The sequence below is a fragment of the Leptodactylus fuscus genome, chromosome 5 (genome assembly GCF_031893055.1).
Source record: "Leptodactylus fuscus isolate aLepFus1 chromosome 5, aLepFus1.hap2, whole genome shotgun sequence".
NCBI classification, from domain to species: Eukaryota; Metazoa; Chordata; class Amphibia; order Anura; family Leptodactylidae; genus Leptodactylus; species Leptodactylus fuscus.
The window spans coordinates 194,377,193-194,402,583 of NC_134269.1; the positions used below are offsets into that span (position 1 = coordinate 194,377,193).

At 47.7% G+C, this 25,391-nt stretch overlaps 1 protein-coding gene across 1 annotated transcript in view; it reads right to left on the reverse strand.

Annotated features, from left to right (window-relative positions):
- LTC4S (leukotriene C4 synthase) overlaps nt 1-14,679 on the reverse strand; it is a 29,917-nt gene extending 15,238 nt beyond the window's left edge. Inside the window, exons 1-2 of the mRNA XM_075274988.1 lie at nt 14,634-14,679; nt 14,364-14,509 (exon numbers count right to left, since the gene is read on the reverse strand). Of these exons, the coding sequence (XP_075131089.1) occupies nt 14,364-14,421 (58 nt within the window). The 5' untranslated portion in view covers nt 14,422-14,509; nt 14,634-14,679. The remainder of the gene's footprint in view (nt 1-14,363; nt 14,510-14,633) is intronic.
- Between the last annotated feature and the right edge of the window lie 10,712 nt (nt 14,680-25,391).

Here is a 25,391-nt window from a genome sequence, read left to right on the forward strand (position 1 = left end):
TCTCTCTCCCCTGCTGCTTTATCAGAAGTCTCTTCTCCTGGTTTGTTCAGGTAAGCGCAACGTGAGTGACATCATCATATCGCACCTACAGGTCCCAGGGCCGGAGCACACAAAACACTCAGGGACAGAGTGGTGAGGTAGGAACTGTCCCCAGAGGGCTCCTGCTTCATCATTTTATTCATCTCATCTCATACCTCCCGTCGACTTGGACAGCAGGACAAAACCGGAATCTGGGACTGTCCCACTGAATTCGGGATGGTTGGGAGGTATGCAGAAGTCTTGACTCTACAACTTTCTCCCCTACCCCTTCTTATAACCCTAAGTGGGGTGAATAGACAGACAGGTTCAAGGAACCAGAGTAGGAAGTTAGACCTGCTGGGGATGTCTCCAGCAGACCAGGCATAAAGCTTGGGACAAAAGGTCTCCCCCACAGGTGGTCCTCACAAGGGGACCAGTACCATTCAAGCTAAGGTGAAACAATATTGATTAGATTACCTCCCACCCGCCCACCCTTGTGCTTGCTTCCTGGTGTGCCAGATGGGACAATCAGTGGAGTAACTAGGAATGTCGGGGCCCCATGGCGAACTTTTGACATGGGCCCCCCCCCCCTTCCTGACCGACACCGAAGACCTTGATCAACCACCCCCCCACACACACGCCGCATTCCTGCGCTCTATTATGTCCCTCAGTGGCCCCTGCACACAGTATTGTACCCCATTGTGGCCCCTGCACACGGGATTATGCCCCATAATGAACACCCATGAACAATTATTATACCCTGGGGGATTTTCAGACCACAGAGTATAATAATCAGAGACCGAGGGGAGATACAGACATAAAAAAAAAAAGTTACTTACCTGTCTCCGGCTCCTCTGCAGTCTTTGGTGGTGTTGGCCATCTTTAATAACGCACGGATGTCACATGACACAGCAATTGCAGGCAAGTCTGAATACAAACAATGTGTAGATTACTGATCCATCTACTGACACTGACCTCCCCCTCCTCCTAATACACAGATATCAGGACACTATCCTCTCCCCTCCTCCACACCACACATACATACACACACACATTCTCCATCCTGCATCTCACATTAATCCCTCCCCTTCATTACCTGGCAGCAAGTCTCTCCTTCTCTTCATCTCTTCCAGGACTGACTGCACGGGCTATAAAGACATGCCCACCTAGTCATGTTACGGCTGACGTCACACAAGGTCCTACAAGCTTTCCCCGCTCTTATCCTCTTGTCACGGGATGTTTAGAGTCTATATTATAGGCCATGTGTAATATACACTCACCGGCCACTTTATTAGGTACACCATGCTAGTAACGGGTTGGACCCCCTTTTGCCTTCAGAACTGCCTCAATTCTTCGTGGCATAGATTCAACAAGGTGCTGGAAGCATTCCTCAGAGATTTTGGTCCATATTGACATGATGGCATCACACAGTTGCCGCAGATTTGTCGGCTGCACATCCACGATGCGAATCTCCCGTTCCACCACATCCCAAAGATGCTCTATTGGATTGAGATCTGGTGACTGTGGAGGCCATTGGAGTACAGTGAACTCATTGTCATGTTCAAGAAACCAGTCTGAGATGATTCCAGCTTTATGACATGGCGCATTATCCTGCTGAAAGTAGCCATCAGATGTTGGGTACATTGTGGTCATAAAGGGATGGACATGGTCAGCAACAATACTCAGGTAGGCTTTGGCGTTGCAACGATGCTCAATTGGTACCAAGGGGCCCAAAGAGTGCCAAGAAAATATTCCCCACACCATGACACCACCACCACCAGCCTGAACCGTTGATACAAGGCAGGATGGATCCATGCTTTCATGTTGTTGAAGCCAAATTCTGACCCTACCATCCGAATGTCGCAGCAGAAATCGAGACTCATCAGACCAGGCAACGTTTTTCCAATCTTCAATTGTCCAATTTCGATGAGCTTGTGCAAATTGTAGCCTCAGTTTCCTGTTCTTAGCTGAAAGGAGTGGCACCCGGTGTGGTCTTCTGCTGCTGTAGCCCATCTGCCTCAAAGTTCGACGTACTGTGCGTTCAGAGATGCTCTTCTGGCTACCTTGGTTGTAACGGGTGGCTATTTGAGTCACTGTTGCCTTTCTATCAGCTCGAACCAGTCTGGCCATTCTCCTCTGACCTCTGTCATCAACAACGCATTTCCGCCCACAGAACTGCCGCTCACTGGATGTTTTTTCTTTTTCGGACCATTCTCTGTAAACCCTAGAGATGGTTGTGTGTGAAAATCCCAGTAGATCAGCAGTTTCTGAAATACTCAGACCAGCCCTTCTGGCACCAACAACCATGCCACGTTCAAAGGCACTCAAATCACCTTTCTTCCCCATACTGATGCTCGATTTGAACTGCAGGAGATTGTCTTGACCATGTCTACATGCCTAAATGCACTGAGTTGCCGCCATGTGATTGGCTGATTAGAAATTAAGTGTTAAGGAGCAGTTGGACAGGTGTAGCTAATAAAGTGGCCGGTGAGTGTATATTTCGTGTGGAATGTATTCTCTAACCTGTTGTATACATCAATGTGTAGTTGGCTGATTCGGGTCTAGTGTGTTAGCACATTGTATGCAAATACCTCTAACTAGCGAGGACCAGTGAGGACAATGGGTGGAGATAATCTGATCGGTGTCTCCAAAAAGATGTTGGATGGTGCATTGTCCAAAGGAGACAGGGAATCTGCTCTCTTTGGTATAGGTGAGGGGGGAAGGATCTGTGACTCATCCCTTCCCACCCACAGATATAGGATGTTACAGTTTAGTTTATAGTGGTAGCTAGTAGAGATGAGCGAACAGTGTTCTATCGAACTCATGTTCGATCGGATATTAGGCTGTTCGGCATGTTCGAATCGAATCGAACACCGCGTGGTAAAGTGCGCCATTACTCGATTCCCCTCCCACCTTCCCTGGCGCCTTTTTTGCTCCAATAACAGCGCAGGGTAGGTGGGACAGGAACTACGACACCGGTGACGTTGAGAAAAGTAGGCAAAACCCATTGGCTGCCGAAAACATGTGACCTCTAATTTAAAAGAACAGCGCCGCCCAGGTTCGCGTCATTCTGAGCTTGCAATTCACCGAGGACGGAGGTTTCCGTCCAGCTAGCTAGGGCTTAGATTCTGGGTAGGCAGGGACAGGCTAGGATAGGAAGGAGAAGACAACCAACAGCTCTTGTAAGAGCTAAATTCCAGGGAGAAGCTTGTCAGTGTAACGTGGCACTGACGGGCTCAATCGCCGCAACCCAGCTTTCCCAGGATCCTGAATGGAATACACTGTCAGTGTATTCCCGTATACCCGATATATACCCCGATACCCGTTCCAACGGTGTGCCCCCCCACCTTCACCCCAGAAATACCCTGCAAGTCCCCTAGCAATAGAATTGGGGCTATATACACCCACAATTTTTACTACTGGTATACAGTGCCATTGTCTGACTGGGAATTCAAAGAATATATTGGGAATACAAATACCCTCATTTCTTGCTACTGCCATATAGTGCCAGTGTCTGACTGGTAATTCAAAGAATATATTGGGGTTACGTGCACCCACAATTTTTACTACTGGTATACAGTGCCATTGTCTGACTGGGAATTCAAAGAATATATTGGGAATACAAATACCCTCATTTCTTGCTACTGCCATATAGTGCCAGTGTCTGACTGGGAATTCAAAGAATATATTGGGGTTACGTGCACCCACAATTTTTACTACTGGTATACAGTGCCATTGTCTGACTGGGAATTCAAAGAATATATTGGGAATACAAATACCCTCATTTCTTGCTACTGCCATATAGTGCCAGTGTCTGACTGGGAATTCAAAGAATATATTGGGGTTACGTGCACCCACAATTTTTACTACTGGTATACAGTGCCATTGTCTGACTGGGAATTCAAAGAATATATTGGGGTTATAAATACCCTCATTTCTTGCTACTGCCATATAGTGCCAGTTTCTGACTGGTAATTCAAAGAATATATTGTGGTTACGTGCACCCACAATTTTTACTACTGGTATACAGTGCCATTGTCTGACTGGGAATTCAAAGAATATATTGGGAATACAAATACCCTCATTTCTTGCTACTGCCATATAGTGCCAGTGTCTGACTGGGAATTCAAAGAATATATTGGGGTTACGTGCACCCACAATTTTTACTACTGGTATACAGTGCCATTGTCTGACTGGGAATTCAAAGAATATATTGGGGTTATAAATACCCTCATTTCTTGCTACTGCCATATAGTGCCAGTTTCTGACTGGTAATTCAAAGAATATATTGGGGTTACGTGCACCCACAATTTTTACTACTGGTATACAGTGCCATTGTCTGACTGGGAATTCAAAGAATATATTGGGAATACAAATACCCTCATTTCTTGCTACTGCCATATAGTGCCAGTTTCTGACTGGTAATTCAAAGAATATATTGGGGTTACGTGCACCCACAATTTTTACTACTGGTATACAGTGCCATTGTCTGACTGGGAATTCAAAGAATATATTGGGAATACAAATACCCTCATTTCTTGCTACTGCCATATAGTGCCAGTTTCTGACTGGTAATTCAAAGAATATATTGGGGTTACGTGCACCCACAATTTTTACTACTGGTATACAGTGCCAATTTCTAACTAGGAATTCAAAATGCGCAAGGCTCCCGGAAAGGGACGTGGACGAGGCTGTGGGCGAGGTCGGGGGAATGGTTCTGGGGAGCAAGGTAGCAGTGAAGCCACAGGGCGTCCCGTGCCTACTCCTGTGGGGCAGCAAGCATTGCGCCACTCCACAGTGCCAGGGTTGCTTGCCACATTAACTAAACTGCAGGGTACAAACCTTAGTAGGCCCGAGAACCAGGAACAGGTCTTGCAATGGCTGTCAGAGAACGCTTACAGCACATTGTCCAGCAGCCAGTCAGACTCTGCCTCCTCTCCTCCTATTACCCAACAGTCTTGTCTTCCTTCCTCCCAAAATTCCGAAGCTTTACAGAACAATAACCCAAACTGTCCCTGCTCCCCAGAGCTGTTCTCCGCTCCTTTCATTGTCCCTCAACCTGCCTCTCCACGTCACGATTCCACGAACCTAACAGAGGAGCATCTGTGTCCAGATGCTCAAACACTAGAGTCTCCTCCATCTCCGTTCGATTTGGTGGTGGATGACCAGCAACCCACCCTCATCGACGATGATGTGACGCAGTTGCCGTCAGGGCATCCAGTTGACCGGCGCATTGTGCGGGAGGAGGAGATGAGACAGGAGTTGGAAGAGGAAGTGGTGGATGATGAGGACACTGACCCGACCTGGACAGGGGGGATGTCAAGCGGGGAAAGTAGTGTGGATGTTGAGGCAGGTGCAGCACCAAAAAGGGTAGCTAGAGGCAGAGGCAGAGGTCAGCAGCTTAGGCGAAGCCAGGCCACACCCGGAATCTCCCAAGATGTTCCAGTTCGTACCCAGCCCCGAAAAACTCCCACCTCGAGGGCACGTTTCTCAAAGGTGTGGAGTTTTTTCAAGGAATGCGCCGAGGACAGATATAGTGTTGTCTGCACAATTTGCCTCTCGAAATTGATTAGGGGCTCTGAGAAGAGCAACCTGTCCACCACTTCAATGCGCCGTCATTTGGAATCCAAGCACTGGAATCAGTGGCAGGCAGCAACGGCAGGACAAAGGCCGCCTGCCGTTCACGCCACTGCCACTGCCTCTGCCTCTGCCACTGCCACTGCTGACTGTGCTGGCGATGCACTCCAGAGGACGAGCCAGGACACCACTTCATCTGCCTCCGCCACTTTGTTGACTTCTACCTCATCCTCCCCTGGTCCTGTCTTATCTCCTTCTCCTGCACCATCAAAGGCACCATCAGGCGTTTCTTTACAACAACCCACCATCTCTCAGACATTGGAGCGGCGGCAGAAATACACTGCTAACCACCCACACGCGCAAGCCTTAAACGCCAACATCGCTAAACTGCTGGCCCAGGAGATGTTGGCGTTCCGGCTTGTTGAAACTCCCGCCTTCCTGGACCTGATGGCAACTGCGGCACCTCGCTATGCCGTCCCTAGCCGTCACTACTTCTCCCGGTGTGCCGTCCCCGCCTTGCACCAGCACGTGTCACTCAACATCAGGCGGGCCCTTAGTTCCGCGCTTTGCACAAAGGTCCACTTGACCACCGACGCGTGGACAAGTGCATGCGGACAGGGACGCTACATTTCACTGACGGCACACTGGGTGAATGTAGTTGAGGCTGGGACTGCTTCCCAAACTGGCCCGGTGTACCTCGTCTCCCCGCCTAACATTCCTGGCAGGGACACGAGAAGAACACCCCCCTCCTCCTCCTCCTCTACCGCCTCCTCCTCCGCCACCGCCTCCTCCTCCGCTGTTAGATTGACCCCAGCTACGAGTTGGAAACGTTGCAGCACTGGCGTTGGTAGACGTCAGCAGGCTGTGCTGAAGCTGATCAGCTTGGGGGACAGACAGCACACTGCCTCCGAGGTGAGGGATGCCCTCCTCGATGAGACGGCAATATGGTTTGAGCCGCTGCACCTGGGCCCAGGCATGGTCGTTTGTGATAACGGCCGGAACCTGGTAGCAGCTCTGGAGCTTGCCGGACTCCAACATGTTCCATGCCTGGCCCACGTCTTCAACCTAGTGGTGCAACGTTTCCTAAAGAGCTACCCCAATGTTCCAGAGCTACTGGTGAAAGTGCGGCGCATGTGCGCCCACTTTCGCAAGTCGACAGTAGCCGCTGCTAGCTTAAAATCTCTCCAGCAACGCCTGCATGTGCCACAACACCGGCTTTTGTGCGACGTCCCCACACGCTGGAACTCAACGTTTCAGATGTTGAATAGAGTGGTTGAGCAGCAGAGACCTTTGATGGAATACCAGCTACAAAACCCTAGGGTGCCACAAAGTCAGCTGCCTCAGTTTCACATCCATGAGTGGCCATGGATGAGAGACCTTTGTGACATCCTACGGGTCTTTGAGGAGTCCACAAGGAGGGTGAGCTCTGAGGATGCGATGGTGAGCCTTACAATCCCGCTCTTGTGTGTTCTGAGAGAATCCCTGATTGACATCAGGGATAACTCAGATCACACAGAGGAGTTAGGGATAGCATCCGATCCGTCACAGCTGGAGAGTAGGTCCACACATCTGTCCGCTTCACTGCGTTTAATGGAGGAGGAGGAGGAGGAGGAGGAGGAAGAAGAGTTGTCCGATGATGTGATGGTGATACAGGAGGCTTCCGGGCAACTTCGAATCGTCCCATTGTTGCAGCGCGGATGGGTAGACATGGAGGATGAGGAGGAAATGGAGATTGAACTTTCCGGTGGGGCCAGAGGAGTCATGCCAACTAACACTGTGGCAGACATGGCTGAGTTCATGTTGGGGTGCTTTACAACCGACAAGCGTATTGTCAAAATCATGGAGGACAACCAGTACTGGATCTTTGCTATCCTTGACCCCCGGTATAAAAACAACATCTCGTCTTTTATTCCGGTAGAGGGGAGGGCCAATCGCATCAATGCTTGCCACAGGCAATTGGTGCAGAATATGATGGAGATGTTTCCAGCATGTGACGTTGGCGGCAGGGAGGGCAGTTCCTCCAGTAGGCAACCAAGTTCTCACCGGTCCACACAAACGAGGGGCACACTGTCTAAGGTCTGGGACACCTTGATGGCACCCCCTCGCCAAAGTGCCGCCACAGAGGGTCCTAGTGTCACCAGGCGTGAGAAGTATAGGCGCATGTTGCGGGAATACCTTTCCGACCACAGCCCTGTCCTCTCCGACCCCTCTGCGCCCTACACGTATTGGGTGTCGAAGTTGGACCTGTGGCTTGAACTTGCCCTATATGCCTTGGAGGTGCTGTCCTGTCCTGCCGCCAGCGTCCTATCTGAGAGGGTGTTCAGTGCAGCCGGTGGCATCATCACTGACAAGCGCACCCGTCTGTCAGCTGAGAGTGCCGACCGGCTCACTTTGATAAAAATGAACCACCACTGGATAGAGCCGTCATTTTTGTGCCCACCTGTGTAAAGCACCCCAACATGAAACTCCATGTCTGTACTCAACCTCTCCAATTCCTCCGCATCCTCATACTCATCCACCATAAGCGTTGCACAATTCTGCTAATACTAGGCTCCCTCCACCCTGATTTCCCCCAACTCTGCTGGTTAGAGGCTCCCTCCACCCTGATTTCCACCAACTCTGCTGGTTAGAGGCTCCCTCCACCATGAATTTGCCCAAACTGGGCTGTTTAGAGGCTCCCTCCACCATGAATTGGTCCAAACTGGGGTTTTTAGAGGCTCCCTCCACCATGAATTGGTCCAAACTGGGCTGTTTAGCGGCTCCCTCCACCATTAATTGGTCCAAACTGGGCTGTTTAGCGGCTCCCTCCACCATTAATTGGTCCAAACTGGGCTGGTTAGAGGCTCCCTCCACCATGAATTTGCCCAAACTGGGCTGTTTAGAGGCTCCCTCCACCATGAATTTGCCCAAACTGGGCTGGTTAGAGGCTCCCTCCACCATGAATTGGTCCAAACTGGGGTTTTTAGAGGCTCCCTCCACCATGAATTGGTCCAAACTTGGCTGTTTAGAGGCTCCCTCCACCATTAATTGGTCCAAACTGGGCTGGTTAGAGGCTCCCTCCACCATGAATTGGTCCAAACTGGGTTTTTTAGAGGCTCCCTCCACCATGAATTGGTCCAAACTGGGGTTTTTAGAGGCTCCCTCCACCATGAATTGGTCCAAACTGGGCTGTTTAGCGGCTCCCTCCACCATTAATTGGTCCAAACTGGGCTGGTTAGAGGCTCCCTCCACCATGAATTTGCCCAAACTGGGCTGTTTAGAGGCTCCCTCCACCATGAATTTGCCCAAACTGGGCTGGTTAGAGGCTCCCTCCACCATGAATTGGTCCAAACTGGGGTTTTTAGAGGCTCCCTCCACCATGAATTGGTCCAAACTTGGCTGTTTAGAGGCTCCCTCCACCATTAATTGGTCCAAACTGGGCTGGTTAGAGGCTCCCTCCACCATGAATTGGTCCAAACTGGGTTTTTTAGAGGCTCCCTCCACCATGAATTTGCCCAAACTGGGCTGTTTAGAGGCTCCCTCCACCATGAATTGGTCCAAACTGGGCTGGTTAGAGGCTCCCTCCACCATGAATTTCCCAAAACTTGGCTGTTTAGAGGCTCCCTCCACCATTAATTGGTCCAAACTGGGCTGGTTAGAGGCTCCCTCCACCATGAATTTGCCCAAACTGGGCTGTTTAGAGGCTCCCTCCACCATGAATTGGTCCAAACTGGGTTTTTTAGAGGCTCCCTCCACCATGAATTGGTCCAAACTGGGCTGTTTAGAGGCTCCCTCCACCATGAATTTGCCCAAACTGGGCTGGTTAGAGGCTCCCTCCACCATGAATTGGTCCAAACTGGGCTGGTTAGAGGCTCCCTCCACCATGAATTTGCCCAAACTGGGCTGTTTAGCGGCTCCCTCCACCATGAATTGGTCCAAACTGGGTTTTTTAGAGGCTCCCTCCACCATGAATTGGTCCAAACTGGGCTGTTTAGCGGCTCCCTCCACCATTAATTGGTCCAAACTGGGCTGGTTAGAGGCTCCCTCCACCATGAATTTGCCCAAACTGGGCTGTTTAGAGGCTCCCTCCACCATGAATTTGCCCAAACTGGGCTGGTTAGAGGCTCCCTCCACCATGAATTGGTCCAAACTGGGGTTTTTAGAGGCTCCCTCCACCATGAATTGGTCCAAACTTGGCTGTTTAGAGGCTCCCTCCACCATTAATTGGTCCAAACTGGGCTGGTTAGAGGCTCCCTCCACCATGAATTGGTCCAAACTGGGTTTTTTAGAGGCTCCCTCCACCATGAATTGGTCCAAACTGGGGTTTTTAGAGGCTCCCTCCACCATTAATTGGTCCAAACTGGGCTGGTTAGAGGCTCCCTCCACCATTAATTGGTCCAAACTGGGCTGGTTAGAGGCTCCCTCCACCATGAATTTGCCCAAACTGGGCTGTTTAGAGGCTCCCTCCACCATGAATTTGCCCAAACTGGGCTGGTTAGAGGCTCCCTCCACCATGAATTGGTCCAAACTGGGGTTTTTAGAGGCTCCCTCCACCATGAATTGGTCCAAACTTGGCTGTTTAGAGGCTCCCTCCACCATTAATTGGTCCAAACTGGGCTGGTTAGAGGCTCCCTCCACCATGAATTGGTCCAAACTGGGTTTTTTAGAGGCTCCCTCCACCATGAATTGGTCCAAACTGGGGTTTTTAGAGGCTCCCTCCACCATGAATTGGTCCAAACTGGGCTGTTTAGCGGCTCCCTCCACCATTAATTGGTCCAAACTGGGCTGGTTAGAGGCTCCCTCCACCATGAATTTGCCCAAACTGGGCTGTTTAGAGGCTCCCTCCACCATGAATTTGCCCAAACTGGGCTGTTTAGAGGCTCCCTCCACCATGAATTTGCCCAAACTGGGCTGGTTAGAGGCTCCCTCCACCATGAATTGGTCCAAACTGGGGTTTTTAGAGGCTCCCTCCACCATGAATTGGTCCAAACTTGGCTGTTTAGAGGCTCCCTCCACCATTAATTGGTCCAAACTGGGCTGGTTAGAGGCTCCCTCCACCATGAATTGGTCCAAACTGGGTTTTTTAGAGGCTCCCTCCACCATGAATTTGCCCAAACTGGGCTGTTTAGAGGCTCCCTCCACCATGAATTGGTCCAAACTGGGCTGGTTAGAGGCTCCCTCCACCATGAATTTCCCAAAACTTGGCTGTTTAGAGGCTCCCTCCACCATTAATTGGTCCAAACTGGGCTGGTTAGAGGCTCCCTCCACCATGAATTTGCCCAAACTGGGCTGTTTAGAGGCTCCCTCCACCATGAATTTGCCCAAACTGGGCTGGTTAGAGGCTCCCTCCACCATGAATTGGTCCAAACTGGGCTGTTTAGAGGCTCCCTCCACCATGAATTTGCCCAAACTGGGCTGGTTAGAGGCTCCCTCCACCATGAATTGGTCCAAACTGGGCTGGTTAGAGGCTCCCTCCACCCTGATTTCCACCAACTCTGCTGGTTAGAGGCTCCCTCCACCATGAATTTGCCCAAACTGGGCTGTTTAGAGGCTCCCTCCACCATGAATTGGTCCAAACTGGGGTTTTTAGAGGCTCCCTCCACCATGAATTGGTCCAAACTGGGTTTTTTAGAGGCTCCCTCCACCATGAATTGGTCCAAACTGGGCTGTTTAGAGGCTCCCTCCACCATGAATTTGCCCAAACTGGGCTGGTTAGAGGCTCCCTCCACCATTAATTGGTCCAAACTGGGCTGGTTAGAGGCTCCCTCCACCATGAATTTGCCCAAACTGGGCTGTTTAGAGGCTCCCTCCACCATGAATTTGCCCAAACTGGGCTGTTTAGAGGCTCCCTCCACCATGAATTTGCCCAAACTGGGCTGGTTAGAGGCTCCCTCCACCATGAATTGGTCCAAACTGGGTTTTTTAGAGGCTCCCTCCACCATGAATTTGCCCAAACTGGGCTGGTTAGAGGCTCCCTCCACCATGAATTGGTCCAAACTGGGTTTTTTAGAGGCTCCCTCCACCATGAATTGGTCCAAACTTGGCTGTTTAGAGGCTCCCTCCACCATTAATTGGTCCAAACTGGGCTGGTTAGAGGCTCCCTCCACCATGAATTGGTCCAAACTGGGTTTTTTAGAGGCTCCCTCCACCATGAATTTGCCCAAACTCTGCTGGTTAGAGGCTCAATCCACCCTGATTTTCAAAACAAATGTTGGTGCCAACCTCAACTTACTACAAGGGCCAAATTCACTGCTGGTGACAAGCTCTCCTCACTGCAAGTGCCAAATACACATGTTTCAAGGTGTTTTCCTACTGTCAGAGAGGTGGTATTGAGTGTGTAAAGTGTGTAGTTGTTAGGCTGTGATGTTGGGGTAATAGAGGGTCTTTGGTGTGTTAGATGCCCCCAGACATGCTTCCCCTGCTGTCCCAGTGTCATTCCAGAGGTGTTGGCATCATTTCCTGGGGTGTCATAGTGGACTTGGTGACCCTCCAGACACGGATTTGGGTTTCCCCCTTAACGAGTATCTGTTCCCCATAGACTATAATGGGGTTCGAAACCCATTCGAACACACGAACATTGAGCGGCTGTTCGAATCGAATTTCGAACCTCGAACATTTTAGTGTTCGCTCATCTCTAGTAGCTAGCAGTTAGTATGAGTTATCCAGCCTGTGAACAGCTCTGCTGAGAGCCAGGATTTAGTTACAGGACCAAGGAACCAAAGCTATCATTGGATTGTGACTTCCGTGGACTTATTGCTATTATGGTTGATGTGACCACCGTCGGCTACTAACTTTGTGGATTACAATAAATTGCTGCTGTTTCCCGTCCTCTTGCGTCCCTGTTGATTCAAGATATCTCCCGGAAGAAGGACGTATACCTTTGCTCCGTGACACCTCTTATTGCAGTTACAACAGTTTGTCTGTGATAAGAGCGGGGGTAACAGCCAGGGGTAGCTGTCACCGGCAGCTGCCTCTGCTGCTATGGTGGTAGATACGCCACTGGGGACAATACACATCAGTACAAAGAACATGAGAGACACAAAACAAATATCACAGGAAGCAACATAACATAACACACCATCACAATATAAGAAAAATTTATCTTTGTACCATATTAGCCAGTGGATATCAAATGTAAAGTGTAAGAGTCCTCAGTAGTTTGATACATTTTTAATAGCTAACAAAAAATGATGACATTTTGTGAGTTTTTGGATCGGCTATAAGGTTCCTTCATTTTCCCGGATACCAGCCTGATGAAGAAACCTTATAGCACTTCCGAAAGCTCGCAATATGTCATCATTTTTTGTTAGCCATTAAAAAGGTATCAAACTACTGTGGACTCTCAATCTTTACATACCATCACAATACAACACTTCAGAAGGTCAAAGTTCCGTAATAGAACATATAGCTGTAATTTTTACCTTTTGATGTGTTCTATCTTCTATTGTGAATAAAAACTGGTTATATGTAATTTACACAGTGCCCAACCTTTTTTGGGAATTGGGATTATATATTGTTTGTTAAATGTTTATTAACCCCTTCCCACTCTGTGTCATATGGTTATGTTGCGCTGAAAGTTTTGTTAACACTGAGCACAATAATGGTACAGCACAGTAATGCTGCGGGCACAGGGCCTGTGTCTATGGAATTACCTCAGCTGAGGCCTGAGACTAGAAGCTGGAGTCGGAAGATACTTGGCCTGGGGTGAATTAACTCCTTGGATGCTGTGATGAATGGTGATCACGGCATCCAGTAAGTAAGTGCCGGAGAAAGATCACCCTGGTTTGAAGGGTTGCCTCCTGACTGCTGATCCCTGTTGCATATATGTACTGAAGAACATTACACTGGGGATCAGAGATACCAGGTTTGTGTCCCATTGAGGTAGTGGACACAAACACAGGTGGCCATTGAGGTAGAGACAGTAATAAGTATATATATATATATATATTTAAAAAAAAAGTTCAAAAAGTTTAAAAAGATTAAAAAATAAATAATTAAAAGTAAAAAAAAAAAAAAAACACCTTTAAAAAAAAAACAAACAGTAAAAGCAAACATATTAGGTATCCCCACGTGGATAGAAGCCCCACTATCTAAAAATAGCATTATTTAAAATGTAATAAAAGCAATATAAATATGGTAACGCCATAATCATAAGGATCCACCAGACAAAGAGCCATGACATTTTTAGGGCAGAGTGAACGCAGTAAAAACAAAATACATAAAATTATTAAAGAAATGTGTATTTTTTTTTTTGCACATGGACACGCCAAAAAGGATTAATAAAAGCTAATCAAAACATTATATGGACCCCAAAGTGGTGGCAAATGAAAGTGCAACTCGTCACGCAAAGAATAAGTTCTTATATAGTTAAGAATTTTGGAAGGTGGGGAAGGAAAATATGAAAAAAGTGGCCAAGCAATAACATACAAACTACCCTACGTCCTTAGGGTTAAAAGCTACCTCATCAGATAGTATCAGGATTCTGCAGAACATCTTCTTAGACTGTGAATTTGTACATTTCTTTCTACTAAAAAGGCTGTTCTGCAGCAGCTGGACTTTCTATTCCCAGTGTACAGCCACTGTAATATGTATAAGACGTCACCTTAGCCACTATTGATAATGTTACGTGTTACGTCTTACAATCTATTATCTTACATAGTTTAGTAAGTAAATATAATAATACATTAGACCTACTATCAATGTTGCACATGCTACTACTTGTCTGGTCTACACTTACTGTATAGTGAAGCAGACATGGACGACCGTATACAAAGGACATCTAGCATTACCTTGCTCCAGGACTGCGGCAATGGTGACAAACGCTAGCTGTGCCACCTGGTCTTGCATGTTGCCAGGACCACCTGGCTCTGAGGATACGCTACTTTGGCAGCTTTCGGAGGGCTCAATGCACAAACTAGATTCAGACTTGCAGGTTCTGTAAGAAGAACAAAAAGAATGTTTGTGACAAGACAAAGTCCCAAGATAGTACAATGGCCTATTTATGTATATGTAAAATATCATCATTCTAATATAGAAAAAAAGAGAAGCTCGCTGAGAACCTGATAGGCGACTTCCTCTATTCCGAGACTAAAAGATTAAGGTCAGCTAACTGCAATGTTGTCAGAGATCTCCATCTGTAGCCAGCTGCACAGGGCGCGATATGAAAGATGGGCACTGCCAACTAAGCAGCATGTCAGAGCCTGAGCTAACAGATCTACGGAATATGATGGCGCTATATAAGTACGCTAAGTAAATAAATAATCCATCTCTTATCTCACTGCTGGATGACTGCAGGCATGACCAAGGAATGGCTCTATGATAAGCTATTTCAGAGGTAAGAGCCCATAGGGTCAGTCTGCACCCATCACTACCTGGAGATATAACAAGGAAAGATGATTCATCCATTGAGGGATTAACAATTAACCAGTATCACAGCTCAGGACCTCACAGACGCACAATGTAGTAGGCAGCGACGACAAGGGCCAAATACTAGCCAAGAAGAAGAAGGAACGTCAGTAGAGGTTATAAAAATCCATTTTCATAGGGCTATTGTACTCACAGTCATCTGTATTCTGGATGCTACACCCAGACTTAGCCAAATGTACAGCCCCATATCACCAATCCCTAGGGTGCTGTAAATTCGGATCTACAGGAATGACCTTGTGGTGCATCGAGAACCTTGGATTCTTTACCTGGCTATCGATCTGATAGAAGCCAGACTGTTATTCTTGAAGAAGAAGGATTTTCAATCTCGTGTTTTTTAATCTTCTGTCAATTCCCACGGAAGTTAGTGCAGCGCTGTTTAACCCTTTCAGGACTGGCCTTACTTTGGTCTTAAAGGGAAACTGACACATTATAATGCGGTGCAATCTACAACATGTTATAAGCAGGAGGAGTGGGACAGACTGATATTTAGGTTTGTATATATGAATCATTATATCTCTGCTCACTCTGGACAATCCTAGCAGTGACTGGCAGCCAATCTTTGTATCTACAGTAAGAGTGACTGGCATCAGTCTCTGTATCCATAGTCATAGTGACTGGCATCAATCTGTGACTAGGACTACCCACTGAAGGTGGCCCAGAATGAGCAAAGGTTTAAGAAACTATAGCCCCGGAATTGGTGGTAGAAACCAACCCCTTACTCCCATGCTGGGTCGGGGGGAATTCTTAATATCTAATCTATTTTATGGTTGCCATTCTTATCGTACTGATTTTGGATAATTGTTATATTGAAACGTACCAAATTGTATTGAATGATATTGAAATGCAGTTACTTATCTCCCATCCATGTTCCTATACATCATGTTCACACTAGACTTACTATACTTGTTCTCTAAAGTAATGTCTTTGTAAGAAGTCACTTCCAAGGCAAACCAGATTATGGGGAGCAACAAAAGGGGAATGGACAGACGTGATAAAAAACATAGCCCTGACATTTTACCATTCACATGAGATACTGTATACAGTACTGGGCAAACAACATAATAAATGAATGGTTGGACTACAACACAGAGAGACCATTAACACTAGGGTTATCTAGTCTAGAAATAAAGACAACTAATAGCCGACCTAAGAACTAGGTATATATGTATATAGCCCTGTACAAAGATCTCTGCCAGGAACTCCTCATACTCAGGACTGTGTGTTGGAGATGAGTCGCAGATCTATAGACGTGTACACAAATTTTGAGTCAAGAAGGAATTTTTTTTTACGCCCAGGGTTATGAAAATTGGCTTCTACCTCGTGGGTTTTTTGCCTTCTTCAGAATCAAATACTCCAGCTAAAAGAATAGACATGTTTTTCAGTGCATAGATATTGTGACTTTACCTTAATGTGTCCATTGCAGGGCAGGCACTCAGTCCCTGGAAGATCTGGGTGCAGTGGTTAAGGCTTCCTCAGAGATATGAAGGGCTGATCATTGCAGTGTCTCGATTTTCCTTGCACGAGGTGGTAGGTGTGCCTTCGTTTCTGGATGGCGATCACAAGAACTATAGATACTGATAAGGAAGCAGAGGAAATAAAATTACAATATGCCCAACCCAGACACTTTTTTCACACTTTTTATATTCTTAGCACTACGGTCCCCTAAGTGCAGATTCAGTGATGATCAGCTGGCGGAAGCTGCTGTGGTTTTAGACTGTATAGAGTCACGTCCTACATGTCGCAGACAACACAGCCTTTATAATAATAGTAATAGAAATGAATGGTACTGAACTGCAATACCAGATAAAGCCTGTACATGACAGTGGAACAACAACGAGACCCATTATTACAAGGTGCAGATTTTAGAGAACCTGCCAGGAAACAGTCATTGATGTTCTGCATTTCTCCAAGAGAGGGCACCATTTTCTGTAAAGCAATCTGGTCCAGGGGTTCCTGTACTGGGGGTATTTTGCGTCTGAAGATTTTCTCATAAACATATGACTAAGGCCTCACACACACGACAATGTGAATTGTCACAGCTAGCACACTAACCCAATTATTTCAATGGCCCCATACACACGACCTCGTATTTTCATGGTCCCTTGTATTGGGCTGCGAGATAAACTCGGAACCTGTTCCTTTCCTCACCATTTTGCTGCTTGTACTCACTGACCTCAGTGAACGGGGCCCGTGGAGGCGCACATGTCATCCATGTGCCATCCATGCCGTTAAACTCACTGTCCAACCAGAGGAACATAATCTTGTGTTTATTGCCTAAATCCTATATATTGGTGTATACACATGTTCACATTTGCCGATTTTCTGTAGTTTCTCCATCCACATACTGCCCTGAAATCTGCAGATCTTAATATTCACAGCAAGCTCTAAATCTGCTGCAAGCTCCCCTATATGGGTCAACTGTGATAAAATCAGCACAAAGAGAAAAAAAACAATGGTGGCCAAAAACATTTCTGTTCCTTATTTATAAACACATCAGGATACCTGGTGATGAACTGCAGCCAATAGCACCTTTCCTAAAGTGCACCCCCTATAGTGTTCTCGCACAGGCGCCCTCTACTGTCTGTGGCCCAGCCAGGATCGGTAAGTAAATTGGGCCCGTAACGGCCTATTAAAAAAAAGCGGTAGCGGCTGTCACTGGGCTCCTAATGTCTCGGGCTCTGTGGCAGCTGCCTTGCTGCTATGGCGGTAGTTACGCCACTGCTTGGTACCTGACTCCTCCCACTGAAGTGGGTTAATATTACAGGAACGTCTAGGTGACTTTATCTCAACTATCTGTGTGATATGTAGACCATTGAACTATCTCTGAACCTTATGGTGCTGCACAGACAAGGGTACTAATACCACTGGTGGTGAAACACAAGCAATTATTAATTTTTCACCTTTGCATAGAAGCGGAGTGCCTGGAATTATCTTTGTAACCTGAAACATTAGACACTGGCTGTGACCGCTTTGTGCTGTTGCCACCTTGAGGCCACCATTCAAACTACAGCTGTAAATGTTCTTTAAAGGGACTTTATCAGCAAAATTATGCTGATAGAGCTGCACATATGTGTGAATAGGCTTTAAAAAGGCCATTCAGGCAGCGCTAAAGTTATATTCAACTAATAAATAGTAAACTAAAGAAGAATAAGTTAAACTTATCTATCGTGCACGGTGGGCGGGCATTCAGGGTCCGACGTCATCTTCAACCACGCCTCCTCTTCCAGCAATGTCCTCGGGTCCCGTCTTCCTCCGGCGCTCGCGAACTGCCATTGATAGAAAATGGCGCGGGTGCATGTGCAGTAGCAGTAGTACTGCGCATGCACCCGCGCCATTTTTTATCAACGACAGTTCACGAGCGCCGGAGGAGGACAGGACCCCAAGACATCTCTGGAAGAGGAGGTGTGGCTGAAGATAATGTCGGACCCTGAATGCCCACCCACCGTGCACAATAGATAAGTTTAACATATTCTTCTTTAGAGTTTTATTTTAAAACGGGTGGGGGGGAGTTTAATATAACTTTAGCGGTGAATAACTTTAGGTTATTCACGCATATGTGGGGCTCTATCAGCATAATTTTGCTGATAGATCCCCTTTAAGATAATTCTTTAGGGGAATACTAATGAATGTAAATCTATCTTATGTCAATGGCAGGTATTACAGCGATCACCATTACTGCTGCTACCATAGACGAATTAAAGGAATGGCAAAAGTGGACATAAAATTATTAGAGATGAGCGAACACTGTTCGGATCAGCCGATCCGAACAGCATGCACCCATAGAAACGAATGGAAGCACCTGTGACGCTGACTTTGCCGGCTTCCATTCATTTCTATGGGTGCGTGCTGTTCGGATCAGCTGTGTTCGCTCATCTCTAAAAATTATAGCAGTGTCGTTCCACTGGATGGTGAGAACCCTCTCTCTACTGCAAGGCCTGTCAATATCAGAGCCCCACTGCCAACAATTGGTCCACCAAAGATAGCTGAATGTGCCATCACCGTATCACAGATGTTTCAGGCCCAACACGTGTATGCGCCTCATGGCAAGAATAGGGGGAGGAGTGGCTGGAGCTTTTTTTTTTTTTTTTTTTTTTTTTTTTTTTTATTGCTACCTGTTGGATTATTGCAATAAGTAGCTGCCGATAATTTACTCACCCATCCACGCTACGGGCCGGAGACGCTACACACTGCACATTGTTAAACATCAAGACATTATGTTTTGGTGTTCTTCAGCATTGGATACAGCGCTCCCTGGTGGTGACAGTTGAGGCCAGCCAGGACAAAAGCGTGGTGAGTAAACTATTGCCAGCTTCTTATTGTAGTAATTAGAGATGAGCGAACACCGTTCGATCGAATAGGTATTCGATCGAATATTAGGCCATTCGAGATATTCGTTCCCAAACGAATACCACGCGTCATACGCAGTAAAAATTCCTATCCCCTCCCACCTTCCCATGCGCTTTTTTTGCACCAATAACTGCAGGGGAGGTGGGATAGGAACTAAGACAACGGAGGCAGTGAAAAAAATTTAAAAAACCCATTGACTGCCGAAAACATGTGACCTCCCATTTATAAGAAGCATCCCTGACCGCAGGCGCTTGTCCATGTGTCTGTGGTCAAGTGGACCTTGCAGCAAAGCGCGGAACTCTTGCTGCCTCTGGACATGCCTCTGCCTCCAGCCACCTTTTTTCCTGCTTAGCTCGCCTCCACATCTACACTGCTTTCCCTGCTATACATCATGCCTCTGCCTGTAGCCACCTTTTTTGCTGCTTAGCCTGCCTCCATATTTACATATCATTTGTGTGTGTTTTTTTTCCTCTCCTGTACTAGAACAAAGGATGAGATTTTTTACTTATAACGGGGGGCGAGGATTGCAAAATTGCAAAAATCAATTATTGTTTGCTCTCCATGATGTGAACAATGCCTTTGTCTCTTGAAAAGCAACCTAACATGAAGTCAGCCATGTGTGCCAGTGTGTTACTTGGCATGACTTATAATGAGCTTCTAACTAGCACAGTTGGGGGAATCAGCGTGGATTGAGCCTCTAACCAGAAGAGTTTGAGGGCATTAGTGTGAATTGAACCTAGTAGGAGCAGAATTGTGCAACGCTGATGGTAGAGGAGTATGAGGAGGAGGAAGAATTGTAGAGGGTGAGCAGACACATCAAACTTCATGTCAGGGTGCTTGACACTGCTGGACATGAAAATGATGGGTCTATCCAGTGACTGTTCATTTTGATCCGCGTCAGCCGGTCAGCACTGTCAGCTGGCTGTGCTTATCCGTGATGATGCCACCGGCTGCGCTGAACACATTTTCCAATAGCACGCTGGCGTCAAAGCAGGAAAGGACCTCCAATGCGTAGAGCGCAAGTTCCAGCCACAAATCCAACTTGGAGACCCACTAAATGTAGGGCGCAGAGGGATCGGAGAGGACAGGGCTGGGGTCGGTCAGGTACTCCCGCAACAAGCGCCTATACTTGTCCCTCCTGGTGACACTAGGCCCCTCAGTGGCGGTAGTTTGGCCAGGGGGTGCCATTAATGTGTCCCAGACCTTGGAGAATGTGCCCCTGGTGGGTGTAGACCGGATGGCAGTTGTTAGCCTGTTGGAGGAATTAGTCTGACAACATGGGCAAGTTTTGCATGAGTGGCTAGTACACGGAAAATCTTTGGCCTTGCTGCCTCTGGACATGCCTCTGCCTCTAGCCACCTTTTTCGCTGCTGCGCTTGCCTCCACATCTACACTGCTTTCCCCGCTATACATCACCCCTGTCCATTTAGGATCGGTGGCCTAGTCGTCCACCAACTCCTCTTCCAATTGTTCACTCTCCTCTTACTGCAAACCACACATGACATCAGCATGCCCTGATGGCAACTGTGTCTCATCATCATTATTGAGGACGGAAAATGCTGGTTGCAGGTCCACAACCACAAAATCACCAGGTGATGGCGGATGCTCCAGTGTTTGGGGATCAGTACACACAAAGACGTCTGGTAGCTCCTGGGATTCGGGAAGTGGTTCAACAGAGGGAGAGACAGTAAAAGGACCCGAAAAGAGATCCTGGGAGTGTGCACGGGTGGGATGAATCTGGGGCATGTTGGGAGGAAGGAGCGGCAGACTCTTGGGTATGAACACGACTGCAGGTAGTGGCTGACCGGCTGCTGGAAAAGCAGCTGGAAGCATTATCTGTTAGCCATTCTAACACCTGTTCCTGGTGCTCGTGCCCGGTCTACGTTGTACCCTGCACCCTGCTTAACGCAGCTGTCATATCAGGAATTGTGATGAGTGCATGCTAATGTTTCTTGTCCAGTGGAAAGGATGGGATAGGATTTCAAATAAGTCTGCCACCCATAGAAACTCATGGTGCAGAAACTGAGGGAGCTTACTTTGATGAACCCTTGGGTTTTGGAGATGGAACTCCATCAAAGGTCTCTGCTGCTCGCACACCCTGCTCAACATACGGTATCTAGGGTTTCAGCGTGTGGTGACCTCGCACAACAGTCGGTGCTTCAGGCAGATGTAGGAGTTGCTGGAGTGTATTGAGGCTAGCACCAGGTACTGTAGACTTGCCAAAGTGGGAGCACAAGCACCACACTTTAACCAGTAACTTGTGTAAATTGGGGTAAGTTGTTAGAAACCGTTGCACCAATAATTTTAAGACGTGGGCCATGTGTGGACCGTGTTTGAGTCTGGCAAACTCCAGATCTCCTACCAGGTTCTGGCCATTATCACATACGCCAACCTGCACCTGGGCCCAGGTGCAGCGGGGCAAAAAAACATTGCCATCTCATCCAGGATGGCATCCCTGACCTCGGAGGCACTGTGCTGTCTGTCCCCCAAGCTGATGAGCTTCAGCACGGCCTGCTGACGTCTCCCCTCACCAATGTTGCAGCATTTCCAGCTCGTAGCTGGGGTCGATTTAATGGCGGAGGAGGAGGAGAGTGGGAGAGTGGTGTTTCAGCACTCCTGCCAGGAATATTGGGCGGGGAGACAAGGCAGGCCGCCACAGTTTGCGACCTGGTCCCAGCCTCAACTACATTCAGCCAGTGTGCCGCGATTGAGATGCAGCGTCCCTGGCCGCATGCACTTGTCCACGCGTTGGTGGTCAAGTGGAACTTTGTGCAACTTAGCGCAGAACGTAGGGCCCGCCTGATGTTATGGGACATGTGCTGGTGCAAGGCTCAACTCACCCTAAGGGCCAAAAACACTGCTGGTGAATTTTGTTCAGTTCCAAAGGACTCTGTGTTTAGATTTGGCTCACTGGCAGCTCCAGAACATGCCTTTGAAGGCAAGGTTTCCTTTAGTGGCTCCATCTCAGCAGGATGATGATGGTGAAGCTTGGTTAAATCTGGTGTCGGAAGGGAAAGTGGTGTCTGATTTACAGCTAAAGTACTGGAGCATGTTGTTTGGACTATTAACACCTGATCCGAACCCTGTAGAGGTAATGTAGAGTTGGATATTAGAGGACCATTACCGGTAGTAGTAGTTGCAGCCAATTCTCCACCTTTGCGGTCCTCTAAATAAAAGTTACCCCCAGGACTTGATGCCAAAATGTTATCAATTTCCCAATTAAAATCAAGGTCAATGTCTGGGTCCTCAGTCCAATCCACTGCATCAATCCAACACAATGAGAGTGATGGTTCTGGAACCACCGTTTTAGGGGCTAAGAATTTTAAAGGGGCTAATACTCTGCTGGTCCAAGGCTCAACTCACCCAAAGGGCAAAAAACTCTGCTGGTGCAAGGCTGAACTAAGTTTCTCCTGAAGAAGCCTCTGCTGAGGTGAAACGTGTTGAGGTTGTCTGTGGTATCTGTCTTTTAACAAGTGCCGCACCAGTATCTGTCATCATGACTACAGGTATTCATTATCTTATATTGCTTATCTAGTGCATCTTCCTGTTTGCCCAGTATTGCATCATATCCACACTACCTGATTGCTGATATATTACTCCGGTTTTTTCTTGGGCTACATTTTGCTATTAATGATGTTCTGTGACTTTATTTACTCAGCATTCTTTTGGTACATGCACTAGTGGTAGTCTACATTGTGACAGACTTACCCATTGTTGTCCTGTGCAGTTTCATATATTTACATGTTAATATAAATATATTAATATATTTTCATATATTTAGTGAACAAATTACAAGGAACCAAACAACTGCTGAGCCGACCAGACCAAAATGTGAAGCCCTGCGGAAACTAGAATGCGATTTCCATAAACTATACCAAGAAAATGCAGAATTGTGGAGAGTGATAGTAGACATGAAATCTCAGATACAACACCTCACCCAGGAGAGAGGGGCTGAGAATGAGGGGGGTGAGAAACAAAGGACAGATAACAGACAGGACCCCAACAAAGCAGAAGGAAATACAACACAGGAAAGACCAGAGCTGCCCCCCACCCAAAGAACAGAACCAGAGCTGCCCCCCACCCAAAGAACAGAACCAGAGCTGCCCCCACCCAAAGAACAGAACCAGAGCTGCCCACCACCCAAAGAACAGAACCAGAGCGGCCCCCTACCCAAAGAACAGAACCAGAGCTGCCCCCACCCCAAGATCAGAACCAGAACAAACCCCAACAACCCAGCCAAACAGCAGACAAGTCTTGACTAGGAGATCACTGGGTCCAGATATTGTTCTGATCACAGACTCCAATGGCAAATACCTGGATACAAATAGACTGTTCCCAGGGAAAAGAGTCACCAAAATCCGCTGTTTAACAATTAAAAAAGCAAACACTGTCATCAACGACCCTTATTTCACCAAACCCAACCACGTCATCATATACACAGGGACAAAAAACCTCGAGGCCCAGGGCCAGCACCATCAGATAGCGGGACAGCTGACCCAGCTAGCAGAGAAAGCGCAACAACAGTTCCCAGACTGTAGTATCATCCTGTCATGTCTGCTCCCACGAAAAGACATCTCTGAACACATCATCAGAGATATCAATTCAGAGCTGGCATCCAAAATCGGATCAACATCAGGCATCACCCTGGCACAACACCCCTCCATAGACAAGCATCACCTATATGATGACAAACACCTCAACAAACAGGGAGTCAGCCTCCTGGCCAAAGAACTTAAAGACATAGTGCTCAACAGAGACCCATGGCCCATACACCATACAAGACAAAAACCTGTGGAGAAGTCACCTTCCAGGAGACACACTCAAACACCATACCCCCTTCAACATACAAGACAAAGACCCATGGGGAGGTTGCCTGGCTGGAAAATATCTCAAACACAACGTCTCCCCCAAAAAACTGGAAATGGGGACTACTATAAGCCAGGGCGGAAGCCACCTGTGCCATAGAGGACAAGGCAGAGCACAGACATGGAGGAGATAAGAACAATGTTCAGCACCCTGTGCAACACACTGCTCCAGACTGGGATCCACAACATGGCCACCAGTCAGGAACCCAGCCCGTCCTCTGCAGGACAGCTCATTACAAGGTATACCCACCAAAGATGACACCACTGACTATCAGTAGCTGGAATATCCAAGGGCTGAACGCCTCAGCCTTTGTATCCAAACCAAACGATCCAGACTTTATAGACAGACTAAAAAAACATAGACATCCAAATCCTCCTAGAGACATGGACCCGAGCAGAAGATGAATCCCTAACACCCATGGGCTACAAGGAATTCTCTGTCACTGCCCGGAAAAGCAAGACCACCAAACTAGGCCGCCACTCAGGAGGCATACTAATATGGTTCAAGGAGGAGCTTAAAGAACATGTGAAAGCCATCAAACGAGGTGACAACCACATGTGGATAAAAATAAGCAACTCCATCCTCAACGGCCAACACAACATCTATCTCTGTGCAGTATACATCCCCCCATCAGAGTCCCCCTACCACAACCCAGACATCTATGAGGTCCTACAAAGGGAATCTGCCCAGTTCCAGTCCCAAGGCACAGTGCTGATCTGCGGCGACCTAAACGCCAGGACTGCCACAGAGAAAGACTTCCTGTCCTCTGATGGAAACCTGCACATCCTGGTAGGTGAGGTCCACCACTTGGAGTCTGCACAGAGAAGAAGAAATAGCTATGACATAGTCGTCAACAAGAGTGGAAGACAGCTGCTGAACCTGTGCCGGAGTCTGGGACTGTACATAATGAACGGGCGTACCAGAGGGGACTCTCGGGGATGCTTCACACTAAACTCCCACGTGGGCAACAGCGTGGTGGACTATGTCATCACAGACGCAGACCCTGGAGACATAGAGGCTCTCATAGTCACCCCTGAGACACTCCTGTCAGACCCACAACCAGATCCTGCTGTACATGAGATCCACTGACAAGCCACCCACACAGCAGGCCCACCAGATTGGTCTCTACAACCTACCACCATCCTTTAAATGGGCCAGTCACCGGGCCACCGAATACA